We start from the raw sequence: 14,539 nt of genomic DNA on the forward strand, positions 1-14,539 counted from the left end.
ATCATGAGCTGTGGAAAACCTGTGATAGTGTAAAGAGAAACTCATTGTTGCTTAATGAATTTCAGATAAAGGAAGTCACAAGATGTAAATTTTTGTTAAGGACATCTGATTAACCCTTCTGTTTTATTCTCCTAACCTATATTGAAACTATTACCCACAGCTCTGTTTTGCAGGATCCTTATTTCTGGCAGAAATTAAATTAAATTCATTCTTCTGGACACGAAAGCCCACGTGGGTCAGATGGAATTTCGAGGCTCCAAAGGAAGCATGCAAAATGCACAGGCTATCTGCCTGCTGTCACACAGCGCTAGTTGGAACTCTTGAGGTGATCAGTAAATGAATGCCTCTCATCAATTATTCAAGGCTGCTTGTAACATGGATTTGCTTATATTGAATTAGCATCAAAGGTAGAGATTATGCATAAAGATAGCTAAAACATTTTTACTAGAACTCCATTGCCTTTATGTATCTTTTACCTCCTGATGTTGTGGCAGTTTGCTATCAGTCTTCTGAATGCATGCTGAAGGGGTCATTTAATGTACAAAATATAAAAGATCCTGAAAATTCTGCCAAAAAAAACTGCTTTAGGCAAAGATCACCAACTTTTGTCTGGCATCTCTAGTAACTTATTTAAATAAACCATTACTTCAAGATTTTTTTTTTACCTTAATAACAGTTGTTTAGGAATTTATAAAATCCACACTAATAAAATAGTGAGGTCAAAGGTCTTAGCTGTTGCATATCATCACTAGGAATGATAAGGTAAATGCAGAATGAAATAAAGAAAAAGCTTTGTTGCAATTCTTAAGACAACCCTCCGTGACCGTTATGTGAAGAAACACTAGAGTGGCTCTAAAATCTTTTAAACTAAGATCATGGTGTAAATCAATGCACTAGCATTGTTATAAAGTGGTTTACTTGACCAGATAGATATTCTGTGGTTTGAAACCTAAAAATAAATTGATTTTCTTTAAGTTTTTTATGGTCTGTCTTTGCTTCTTTTTCAATAAGAAGTTTATATATTAAATACTTTTATTAACTTTATTAATCTTTTTAACAAATCTACTGCATTCCCATTTTTACCTTTGAAAGCTACAAGATGACTCTAAAATAATTGTAGCGAAATTAGTTACATCGGAGATGCTAGCCATCATAAAGCTTTCCACTGCTCATATACAAAATGAGAAGTGTCATCAGTTAGTATATCTACTATAACTATCTACTGTCATACCTGGCTGTAACTTTATGCAGACAATTAACTCCTACAAGTAACCTACATAGATCTTAGTTTCAAAAGAGGATGCAATGTATATTACATTAATTTCTGAAGCTGATATGCTAGTTATGTTCTAGTGTTAGGTTATAAACTTCTACTTTATTGTAATCACTTTTTGTGTTGTACTTGTATAACACTTATGTACTCTATGGCCTAGAGTTGTATGAGTAGTGCTCCAAGATACATGTACCTGTTGACAGAATAATATTTTTCTAAAACTATATCAGCACATACAGTAAGTGGAAAACAAAATGCTCAGCTTTATCTGTATTCCTCTATAGGTTGTGCATGGAGAACCAAATTTATGAATACAGTCTTATGTTTTTGAAACATAAGACAGTTATCTGAATCTCTGCTACCTGATATAGTGTCACATTTTCTTTCATCTCTTTGCTACGTTAAAGAAATTCTTTATATTTTAGATATCACTTTCCCCTCTCAGGGATGAATGAAGAACTAAAGCTGTTTTGTAAACAACTTTGCTGGATTAGAGTTGCATCTATGGTTGTATATATCATACACCATACAGGGAAACCACTTAGAAGAACAGTGACATTTTGTTCAAGAAAAAAGCCCAGGGCCATCTGGCTACGTAGAAATTCAAAGCAAAAATTATGCTTTTATCGACACCAACAAAATCTTTATGAGGGTGGAAATACACTCTTTAAGGGCCGTGTGCTTGTCCTCTTTTGGTTGCTTAGCAAAAGGTAGTTCTGGCTTTGCTGGAATAATTTTGCTGTCATTCCATACTCACCACTTCTTTAGACCCTGGCATAATATGAGAAGGGAGAACGCTGCTGTGCCTCTCCTGATAGTCTTCCCTGTTTGCCACATCTCCCTTTACATGTGGCTTTTTAATATCGTTATAGTAGCCTGACTCAGTATTAATATCAGTTTCTCCTGCTATATATCTAATCCAGAGGATTATGATTTAACTACCAGGCATTTCTTGATTTTTGTATTTGCCAATACGAAAATCGCAGGGCCAAGTATTTAATAATGCCTTCCATCAGCTCCCAACCACACGCATGGTGTTCTGCTCCCAGGAAAGGAGAAGAAAATTCATTTCCAATTTGGTGAAGAAATTTAGGGACAGTACAATTTCCATGTATTGCACAAAGTAAATGCCACGATTCACTGGTAGAGCAGTGAATCCCAAATGAGAGTCTGTTTCTCAAATGAGTCTTGAAAGGCTCCAGCAGTCTAGGTTGAAATGTAGAGAAATTTATCCAGCTCTACTGTTACACACTGATCATATTCCCCTGCAGTACACTGATATATGCAAAAGCCCCATCAGATTTTTATTTTACCCTGCACTGCCTGACACTTGCCTCACTTTCCTGTTGGTACTTGAGAATCTCACAGTTTTGTGTTCATTGAGCTTGCGTAACTGTACTCTTCACCAGGTTATTTCACTGAGTTAGGTTTAATGATGTGGTATATGCATTACTAATGTTTTTGGTGTGCTTTTGACTCTTGTTTACCTTAAGGTATGGCTGAAGCTACTGTGAGGACCGTTCACTCACAGTGTATCTCAAGCATTAGTGCTAGTGGATAGGACCTAAATTTGATTGGAGTAAGTAAAGAGTAACAGGCAGGAAGTCGGGGGGAGGAACTGGGGAGGGATGCACTGAAATGAGTTTAATGCTTGCCAAGGATTCAGAGTGGCAGGCTGAAAAATAAATATCCTGTTCTTTCTTCAAACAAAAATGTTTCTCTGAGTATCATATTGTTTTATCTCATTTATTTCATCTCTTTTAGAATGCAGCCAGTGTAGATTAATTAGGAATTGCTTTCAAAAAGCTTCTTGAATATGAAAAGAAGTGCTTTATTATTATTTGGTCCTGTGAGTAAAAAGAATTATACCAGTTGGTACTGGAAGAGTAAGAAAGTCAGTCATGGCCCACTTAGGTTCTTTTTAAGGCTTTCTTGGACAAAGGTGTAACGTACTATTTTGTTTCTTGTGGGCCTCTATTTCTGGGTCAAAAATCACTTTGTATATAAATCTGAAAACTCAGTTACAGAAAAGGACTCTCAAGTTGGGTTTTCAGTTTATGTCCCTAGTTTTGAATTTAATCCTGGATATTCTTTGAAGATGATGTCTATTACTCTGTTTTACAGTGGTTCTAGGTCTCCTGTGTTTTAATTCTTGCTCGATTGAAGAAACCAGAAAAATCTGTCCCCTGGCAGACACGCGCACCCGCAAGTCCACTCGCATATGCACAAGGATCCCATACAGACAAACTTAACTGCTTTCATTGAAAGTTTGTCTGTTCCTCTCTTATGATACCTTCTACCACCAAAGACGCCCCAGAAAATCTCTCTTTTTAACATGTGCCAGAAAGCAGCAGCAGTAACCTCTGTTTAATTCCCTAGACTGAAGAGATTTTTCAGAGAGTGACTTGACTTGACAGACCCTTCCCATCCAGCAATTAGACTGTTTGCTCCTTGTCCTTTTCCCTTTTCTGGGATTGAGAGAATGCCAAGAGATTGAAGGCCTCTCTTGCTTCCCTCACATTTTCCCCAAAATTTCATTGCAAGAGCATACTGTATTCTCTGATCTCTTTCTTTGCATCTCACTTGGCAATGAGGCCTAAACGATGTTTCCAAGCCCGACAGTTACAGTATTTGCCTCATTCTTGATGCATTGTCAAAGCACTGCGCTATTAGCCTTACCATTCTTCCATGCTACTTAAGATATTGAGTTTTAGGTTGGTAACAGCTTTTCTCCCCTTTTAACAAGACAAGTTTCTCACAGTTTGATTTTCATGCAACAGATTTCACAGTTGCTTTGGCAATTACTGAAGTTTAAAAAGAATTTACCTTTTACATTTATTGCTTTTAAAATAACAGCTGACTTTTACTGGTGTTATTTGTGTTTTCAGATATTTTCTTACATGAGTGTGTATGAACCCAAAAAACAACAAACTCACCCACCACCCAAAAAAAACCCCCAATCCCCCAAGATTTTCATAGGCATGCAACATTAGGAACTCATTTTAAAGTGGGGAAAAAAACAGCCTAAGACACAGTATAAGCTTAAGAGTAGACCTTTCTACCTGTCTTGTATATATTGGTTTCTCATGAGATTGTTTGGATATGAATCAGTCAAAGAAAATGTATCAGGAATCCTTTTACATAACTCCAGCCTCATTAGAGCAGCTGTAATGCAGCCCTTCTCCCTCAGCCATGTCCCATCTATCTTTCTAAGTGATCCATGGCTGCATTTCAGGTTTTGCCAATCACTGTGTCATTAGCAAGCCCTACTGTGTTAACTTGCTTGTCCGTTTCAAGAAATATTTACACTGAGATGAAACCTGATGTGGCCTTCTAATACATGAAAGGGTGAGTGGGGAAAGAAAGACAAAATGCTCCCAAGTGTCCATCAAGGAAAATGTCTTTGAAATAAAATCTCACTGTGTGTTTTCTCTGAAAGTGAGAGAGAGACACCGAGAGTCCTGTAGTGCCGTTGTGCATAAATGAGCTTGCTTAGGTTCTGGTAGTGGTCTGGTTTGGGGATCATGGATTTCACAGTGGGCTTACCAGTCCTGTTCCTCTGCTGGGCTGTGCAGGTTTGCTGAGCTGTGTGTTGCTGCAGCTAGATGATTACTAAAATGAGAATGTACTGCTGGAGCATTGTATACTTACGAGAAGTAATTTTTTTTTTTCTTGTTGAGGAAAGGGGAGTAAGTCTGTATGCAAGAACATTATTTTGTTTCACTTTTATTACTTGGTTTGCTAACTGTTTATAGTTCATAAAAAGTACAGGCTAGCAAGAAGGCCAGGGGCTTCTTCAGACCCTAAGACAAACTGGAAGTAAAATGTTTTCCTGAGTGTGTGTAATCATTTATCTGGGTCTTCTCTCACTATTTCAGGCAATGAAGGAATTCACAGGATAATTTTTTTTCAACCCCTTTAATATGCACTAATATTATGTACTACAAATTTAAAACATAAAATGGCTTGTTTATGATGTAAAAGTAAATAAGACCTTTCAGAATGCTTTCCTAAGCTCTTTAGTCACTAATTTGACCTTTTTCTTTCCCCCCATCAGGAATCTTTAATGACTGGAAAACTCAATGGATCATGTTTTTATAATCTAAGCTATTTTTACGTTGACTGTGCTGTAAACACATGGAGGAGCTGTAAGTAAATGTTCTGTACTGCATGATGAATTGGATTGCTACAGTCTGGAGGAAAGCAAAATAATAATTTCATTTCTGTGGTGATTTGCGTAGCTTGTGGTACAATGCCAGAAAGACTAACGGAAATGCTTATGGATACATGGACTCCATTAATAATATTATGGATTACTGTCCTTCCTTCCATTTATATGGCTCCAATGAATCAGTCTCAAGTACTACCAAGTGGATCCAGTACAGGACTAAAAAGGCTAACTGAAGAACAAAGAGTTTTGAACCGTTCCAAGAGAGGCTGGGTTTGGAATCAAATGTTTGTCTTGGAAGAATTTTCTGGACCAGAACCAATACTAGTTGGCCGGGTAAGGCAAGATTTGTTTTATTCTCTGAGTATGTAAATGTATACCATGTGAAGGTCTTCAGTCATTTGGACTCTTCTAAGAAATTCTAATTTGAGGTGCTCTGTGATGCTGAAATCCTTCTCCAATATCCATACATTAGTGCTTTAAATGTACCTCATTTTAAGTATATGGTTATCTAACCTGCTATATTTACAACAAAATTATACATATTCTGTTTGACAAAAATACACAAGCATGTACACATCCTTTCTTTAATATCATTAGTCACCACTCCTCACCTCTGTCAGCTGAAGGTTTTCACCAAAGCAGCTTTTTGTGGTATGTTTCTAGTCATCCATTCAAAAAAGTTGTTACACCTATAGGTCATTTTCTCTCTCCAGCCTGATTACACAGAAGTTATTTATGCTCTCAGAATTTTTAAAAAGAAAACCAAAAAGGGAAGTGTGGTATATACAGCAAATTACAAGCTACTAGTTGATAGGGAGGTCCTGATATGCACACATATGAAATAACATTATTGCCACAGATTTTGTAATTTACTTTCAAAGTTAGGAAGATAACACAAGGAAAATTACTATGTTTTTTACATGTCCTAGCTTGCCTTAAACCTTTGATTGTTGCCATGCATTGGCTTATTCTGTAGCTCAGCATATTACCCCCAGCCAGTGAATCAGCATTGCACTTTCTATAAAAGAGATCGGGGCCATCTGCATTCATCAGGAATGAGTTATCTTAGAATTATTCATCTGTTCCTAAATGCGTGTTTGGCCTATAGTGAGGAGTTATAAATACCTTGATTGTTTATCATTAAAGTTCAGTTCCTTTTGAATAACCAGGTAAATTATTATGGTATTATCTGGCTACTGAAATTGAGTTAAAAAAAAAATCTAGAGAACAGAATTTATGGATATCAGTTAATTTCATTATAATTTTGGAAATTATGTGAGTAAACAAATAGCATATAGTATAATATAGCGACTGTCAATAACTATATCTATTATTGAAGAGAACACAGATCAAGTGCATTCCTAAGTTTTCCCTAGGGTAGCCACTTTCCAGTTGAAACTTAGGGTCAGAAGGTATAATGAGAGTTGTATCCAGTAACTTTTGAGTGCTGTGTTAATTTACATTTATATCAGATGTTATATATCTGTTTTCATTTTTTTTCTGTGGTTAGTAACATATCTCAGTTTCAGAGAGATAGCGACATGCTTACTTCAGATATTAAAATATTTTATCAAACCCATTCTTTTTAGAATATTTTTGTCAAGCTTTTAAAATGATTTTGATTTGCTTTTGAGTAGCTGGGGAGAAATCTGCGTTTGCACTTTGTAGTACTTTGATTTTCAGGGTGTCTTAATATTTCTATAACATTAATGTTTTTTGGTGGATATAATATCCTGAATTGTTCAAGTCATTAGTGAACAGAAGTGAGTGGGTTAAACTCAGCCAAACCAATAAAGACATTATCCCATCTTCTGCTGGCATTTTGAATAGAATTAGCTGCTCTAAAATGCTGTGACAATCTATTTGTTGAGACTGATGCAGAATTAAAACACTACATGATATAGATGGAAACGAGCAAAAGGTGAAATTTGCTCCCATAAGGAGAAATCCTTTGTGTATTCATGAAAATGGCTTAAAATATTCTTGTAATTCTTGTCTGGTTTTTGTTCACTCTCTCCAGAAAAATCATCTGTATTTCTGATTTATTTTTCTTTCCTAAGGTTTATGAGTACTATGGGTGCTTTCAAACTCTACTGTAGTCAGTGGGAACAGAGGTACTCCACATCTTTCAGAGCTGCTCTTAATCCTTCCTGACTATAAAGCAGCAACTCCCTCAATTATAGTTCTTGGCAATCCTTCTTCTCAAAACTTAAAGGTGTACAGAATGTCACAAGCAAAATGCTTGCCTTCTTCATGAAGTTGGGCTGTGGTTTGTCCTCTGTCACCCTCATTGGTTTCTTATCCATTGCAATTTAAAAATAACCTCCTTTTCAGAACTCACAGTAGATTTGCACTTACCTAGTTCCTTCACATCTCTTTTCTCCTTATACTCTTCCTTTCAATTATTCAACCTTTCAATTTTGCCCCCTGCCAAAGGATTTGCACACTTGGGGTGTCTCCTTCATCCTGTGACTTTATCAACTATTTTTATGCCCTATGACTTACCTTGATTTTCGTTCTTTTTCCGTTTGCCAGACTTTGAATGAAGGGGCACTCTGTAAAATATGATATAGTGAATTAATGTAGAGAGGCTCAATATTGTGGGAAGAATGATACCAAACATGTATGCCACCTAGTTGCTGCATTTTCTGGATGTAGATGTGCTTTTGTGCCATTATTGAGGCAGTGTTGCTTGTATGAGCTTTTTAACTGTTCAAAGTACTGGTACAATCTCCAAACAGTTAATTGCTTCAAAGGGAACGTTCTTGAAGCAAATCTAATTATGTAGGTTTTGGTTGGAGTTTTTGTCTCTTTCTACACTGTTGCAGAGTGTACATGGTACTTTTCATGGTCACGTTTGATTTATACAAACACGTAATTAGGTGCTCTAGAGAGTAAATAAAAAAATAAGTTTTTTGCACAAACAGAAATAATATACACACAAGCACCATTTGGTGTTTGTTCTCAAAGTACCTTTAAAGCCCACTGAAAATTCAGCTCTTAAGAACTGCTCAAAATAATATTAATACTTAAATAATGTTTTTCATGTCAGTGGATGGAAAGGCACTGAGAAGAAGCATTTAATTCTGATGGAATCGAAACATATCAGCAAAATAAAACTGAAAATTGAGATTAATTATAGTAAATATAAATAGAATATAAATCACTTTCTAAATAAAAGCCTGATTATAGAGTCTATGCATTCATTCTGTAGTTAAAAAGATCTCATACCAAAGTTTTTGAAGTACAGAGAAAGTTTAGCAAGACAGGATTTACAGAGATACATAATATCTTTTATTAGGCTGCTCAGTTTTTCCAGGAGAAACAGCTTCTAGGCAGAAAGACTGTTCTTCAGAATTTTAAGTGTTGCAATATGACTGCACACTCTTCAAAGGTACTTATTCATTGCTGTTCTGCATGAATATATATTAATAAATGCATTCCCAGTGTATTTGCTCTAATAAATGAAAGAAACTGGGGTGAGACTAATAGGTGGTTTTAATGTGACTTCTTTCTTAAAGCATGGTGGTTTTCTTCAATGACTTGAGTAAAGGACAGGAGAAAATCTTTTGCTTTTCTTCTTGAACTTCTTACAATGACTTTGAACAATATGCATTTTCAATGACAGTTTTTGGTATTATATTTAGTAGGATCAAGCTCAAACAAAGTAAGGGGCTCTACTTGAGTTCATGTATCTGTAAAAAAGTGTATTAGTACTTATCTCTTAGGGTGATTTCTGAATTCGTGAGACTTCTCTACAAAATGCTACAAACATTCTAGGGTTTTTTTGTCTGTATTAATATTGCATTTGTTCTGACGCATGGTATTGTAATAAATTCCACATTGTTTTGATCTGTACATGTGGAAATGTATATACGCATTTTGAGAAACCTACAAACCTTTTTCATGTTCTTGTGACATGCTTCAAATGAGTTTGGTTGTGTTCACAGCAATACAATACAGAAAGATAGATTTACAAATACCCTTTCATACTTCATTTTTTTTGATTCATCCATAGAAACAGGTATATACTTTAAAAAGCTACTGTGCCTACTTTAGGAGACTCCATGTACTGCATATTGCTCTCAGCAGTTTGCAGGCCTCCCAGTGGCTGACAACCTCATTCAAGTGTAGAGTGATACATCTTGTGACACTTCATGCTGTCCCTGTGGACTTGATTAGTTAGAACTTTTACTTGATACACACTGCTGCATTTTCTCCATCTCCTCTTCTGCGTTTACAACACCGTGGCAGATGTGCTGTGAAATCTGTGGTGTGGCAAATGCCACAGTTCTTTCACAGGAGACAGCTGCCAAATTCACAATGAAATAGGTAATAGAGTTAAAAAGCATTAGGAAACTAGTTTTCGGGTATATAATTGTAGTTCCTGTTTTATGTAACACGTGTTATCTGTAATGTTTTGAATGGGATAGGACCTGGTTTAATAGAGGGTTTTAAGCAAAAGCCTGGGATAGTTAACAAAAGAGGGAATGGAGGTGACAAAAGTGTTCTGTTTTGTTTGGGTTTTTTTTTGTTGTATTCCCCGACTTACTACTAAATGCATCACTAGTTAGGTCCAGACACAAAAACCCACTAATGGTCAGTCAGATCACTGCTGTTTCTGTGATACGACTCCTCTGCCAGTACTCCCTGTTTCTCCCAGAACCTTCCCCAGACTTTTTTGAATTTACCTATTTCCAATCCCGAAGTAATATATTGCATATTTTACACACAGTCTCTGTGATGAGAGATTTCTAAAATGAGTGGGCCAGGGAAGACCAGCACCTGTGTCACATGCACAGCTGCTGTGTCACATCTGTGGCATGTGGTCGGTAGAAGAGCTGTGCTAGCTTTTGAGAAGTTGCTCTGGAAAGCCTGGACAGGGGAGGAAACAAACCAGACTGACTTACTGAGGCTCAGAAAGAACGTGGCCAGGTCAACTCTTTAGTGCAGTGGAGTCTCAGGCAGACATTTTTTGTCTGTGACTGTGGAGTTTTTCTTCCTTACCTCTGACTTCCATGGTATGTGTCTTTTCACTCTGTTCAATGCAGATTGTTTTGTATGGCTTGTAGGATGAGGGAGCTAGGCAACTTTTGCTTTTTGGAGCAATGGAGGTTTTTCCCTTGATGTATGGGGCTTAGGTTCAGGCCTTTAGAGGAGAAATAATTTTCCTGTAGGAGGAGCAGTAGAGGGGCATCATGTTTTCACAGTTAAGCGCTTCAGGCCGCACTACTGTAAAAACCGAACCTGGAAATGCAGAGAGCACTTAAAAATAGCTTCAAGCTGTATGTTCTACATTATACATGCTTTATGCAATCTTTGATTTCATTGCCAACATACATTTTATTTCTTAACAAGGAAATGGTGAAATCTTACTTGTTTAAAATTACAAATAGTTCTGTTGAAGTACAAGTGATACATATATGCAAAGTAAACAAGTTTTTAATTAAACACGTTCTTTCCATATGTTTTCCTTTTTATTCCTGCATTGAGCTTGTCATTATGATGGCTGCCTGAAAATACTGTTGTACTCCAGTGATACAAGAAATGTATATAACTAAGGCTCTCATTACTTTAGGGATGAATTACATGCTCTTTCCCTGAATGGAAGAAATCGTTGCGAAATACAGGTGTAGTATAGCCCTAGCATAGGTTTCATAGGGTATAAAATGGTCCTACATTAATGCATTGTTAAAGTTTTTACAGTTAGAACAACAGAAATCAAAACACTGTATTATACAGATTCTTCCCTTCTAATATACACTTGTCTGTTTTGCTATCTATGATTTAAATGCATGCCATAAAATATTCAATATCTGAAATGTTGCAAAGTCAACATCGCTTTCTGAGCCCTAGATTTTTGTTGTTGTTTTGCAACCATAATTATACGCTAATTTTCCTACTTATGTTTAATAAGCTCCCAGAAGCTGAAATGTATCATTTATTTTGCTACTCTGTTCTTTATAGAAAATACTAATTCCCCCTGCCTTTTGTGTGCTCCTGAAGGAGAAGTGATAGAATGCACCAGTTTACATGTTCTAAATCAGCTTAGTAAGCAGGAGTTTAAGTAGCTCTAAGAAAAACTCCTCTTAATTAAATGTTATGTGAAAGACAATACGTATAGTATACAACATTCTAGAGAAGCCTGATAAAAGCAGTGTTTTTTAAACAAATATTCCTGAGTCTGCACAAATTTCATTTGCTTCTTTTTAACTAAGTACAAGTTCCAAGAAATTTCTTCTTGGAACATATGAATTTAAATGAGGACAGTTTCGCTGAAGGGAGCCAACAATGTCTATGCTTTCTAATACAGTACAAAAATTATTTTACTGGTTTCTTAGAGTTAACAAACAAGATGTATCTTCAGACTCCAAAACCTCATTCTGTATATTTCTGGGCCTATCACTGAGTAAGGTTGAACACTTTCATGCTCCCTCATCTCCAGTCTGGGAGCGTGATATAAACACAATTCAAGTAGAGTCACAATTTAAAACACTTGTATGTCAGCTAATACAACTCGACTGGTAATAACTTCAAAGAGGCATTTCATCAAATGCCTCCTCTATTTCTGTCTCACACTGTTAAAGCAATAGAGTAAAAAAGTGGCACACTAATGTGGAAAGCACTTAAAGGAATGCATTATAATGTCAAGTTACTTATGAATCCTGCATAGTAAAGGGTCAGCCTGCAAAACACCAAGCACCTTCTGAGCCATCTGAATTTTCTTTACCAAAGTGGGAACACCTCTGTGATGTGATTTGCGTCTTAAGTTTTAGACTTCATAGTCAATAAGTGTTGAATAACTTCAAAGAGTTGGGTTGGGGTTTTTGTTTGGGTTTTTTTTTTTTTTTTTTTTTTTTTGTTGTTGTTGTTGTTGTTGTTGTTGTTTGATTTGGTTTAGTTTGTTGTTTTGTTTTTTTTTATATGGCGGACATGATTACACTGTGTGTGCTTCAGGCATTTGGATCCCCTGATGTTACTTTAACATTATGCGCTTAAATTTCCTTGTCATATTTTTCTAAAGCCACAAAGATTTCTAATCTTCTGAAAAAAAAGTAGCTAACATTGAGATTTTTTTGTTTGTGAAGAATTAGAAGCTTGTGTGCTTTTGTTCAGTATATTGGTCTAAACACTTTATCTTTCTTGCAATGAATTGAGATGCTTTCCAAGTATCCATGCAAAATGCTGAAGTGACAGAATGAAAAATTAAGTAGAGCCTTCCACGTGATATTCTACAGATGTCCTATGATCGTTTAGTCTTTCCAACATTGCTTTAGTAAATGGTTTTCAATTTCTACCTGTAGGGCCCACCTCTGGTGCTGTCAGGATGCTTCAGTTCCAGTTGTCAATTTAACTACCAATTAGTGCCAATTGTGATGGCGTTTTGTTGTTAAAAGTTTGTCCTTTCTGAACTTGACAAACGTATTTGCCGTAGGCCACTGAAAAGCTATCAGGTAGTAGATACTTCCCCAAAGTGTCAGAACACATTGCCTTTCGACCAGTAAAGTGAAAGGGTGTATTTATTGTTTTCAGGTCCTGATATGATATTCCTCAGTTTGCCACGGATTCATGTAATGAAAACCTTAAAAAAATTTTTGCATTAAAATGAGAAATGCTTTGGGCCTAATTCCTTTAGTGTCTACAGTCTTCCAGTAAGAGCTCTGAAGCTGAAGTGGGTGATACCTCATGAACTGAATTACATCTGAGAAAGGCTGGCTTTTTAGCTGGTGGACAGCTCTGTAGTTTAGGATGTAATAAATGCATATTCACAGTAATCACAAGAAAAATTAGTTTGCATGTGAAAATAATGGGAAAGAGTTTGCATAAATCTTGTTTCTTGAAAGTTGTGTTTTAAAAGTCGTGGGTTTTTCCTGTTCTGGTAAAGTGAAAGAAGGTAAAGGAAGGCATAACCTGTTGTGTGACAGACCAAGGACTTCACAGCTGAGGGTCTTTGTTTTTTTTGGTGGGTTTTTTTGGACAAAGCCAGGGATGTTGATGCTGTGCAATTTAATCTGGATGTGAAGCAGGTTCATTACAGAAATAATTTGCTGCAATAAGTATTTTAGGCAGTGTTTAAAGATAACTATTATTTGAAAGCAATGTGTGGCATTGGAAATAAATGTAGATAATTTTTCTAAAGATATTTAAGCAAATATTTATGTATCTGAGTAGCCTCTTGGTGATCCCTGTGGAACACCTGTAGTGACAGAGTAATATATAACTTTCCTTTTTCCTGAGGACTCTGTATTAGTGTAAAGATTCCCCTTCCATCATTTTTTTTCATAGCCTTTATTTTCCAGCAGTCATGCCAGCAACTAAGAAAAAGTAAGTGTAGCTCTCCCTGGAGACTATCAATGCCATTCCTGAATTAACTGGAGGAATCATTAGGAGCAACGTAAGAAATCCCTTTCCTTGTTTCACGGTCTGAGCTGTTACACACTCAGCCCTTGGTGAACAGAAGTAAAGCTGAGGATTTGTGTTTCAACTTGATGTGCTGTATGTTGCTGTTAGATTGCCTTGATGGGGAGGAATGTAATGAAATAAGACTGACTCAGAGAGGATCACTGGAGGCAAGGAGCCCGGTTGTAGGTAGAACCAGCAAGATATTTCTTAGCAGTACAGAGTGCCCTAGTCATCTGCTGGTTTAAATCCAGAAACGTATTATCTAGTTTTCTTTTCCCTTGCTAAGAGAAATGCTTACATTCAATAGAGATATTGCTACCAAGCGAGAAAAGGTGAATTTTAGTGTATGCAGAACTGATGGTGGGCATCTAGACGTGGAGTACACAGAGGATAGAGGAATTGAACCAAACCATTGCTCTTCTATCACATTATGTTCTAAGGTTATCAAGATACAAGTATCATTAAGAGCTATGACATGTTATACACCCAACCTAAGAAATCAGAATATTAAAGTGAATGGGAAAAACACCTTATCTTTTAATTAATTTGGGATAATCTGCAACATAATTGATGCAACATGATCCTGTAAGTTAAAGCATGATGCAAAAGGCTCAGAATCTGGTATTACTCAACTCAAACAGCTTAATGATTACTCAACTCAAATAGCTTAATGAAAATTACCATATTTTTAC

The 14,539-nt window shown here is 36.3% G+C and overlaps 1 protein-coding gene across 2 annotated transcripts in view; it reads left to right on the forward strand.

The window, feature by feature from the left end:
• The first annotated feature begins 5,339 nt into the window (after positions 1-5,339).
• The window catches only part of CDH8 (cadherin 8), a 132,084-nt gene continuing 122,884 nt past the window's right edge, over positions 5,340-14,539 (forward strand). The window contains exons 1-2 of one of the 2 annotated variants that reach the window (XM_068411658.1): positions 5,340-5,421; positions 5,515-5,777. In XM_068411658.1, coding sequence (XP_068267759.1) covers positions 5,340-5,421; positions 5,515-5,777 — 345 coding nt within the window. Of the gene's footprint in view, positions 5,422-5,514; positions 5,778-14,539 lie in introns of those variants that run through there. The other variant, XM_068411659.1, reaches the window with a different exon arrangement.

This window comes from Nyctibius grandis, chromosome 12 (assembly GCF_013368605.1).
Source record: "Nyctibius grandis isolate bNycGra1 chromosome 12, bNycGra1.pri, whole genome shotgun sequence".
NCBI classification, from domain to species: Eukaryota; Metazoa; Chordata; class Aves; order Nyctibiiformes; family Nyctibiidae; genus Nyctibius; species Nyctibius grandis.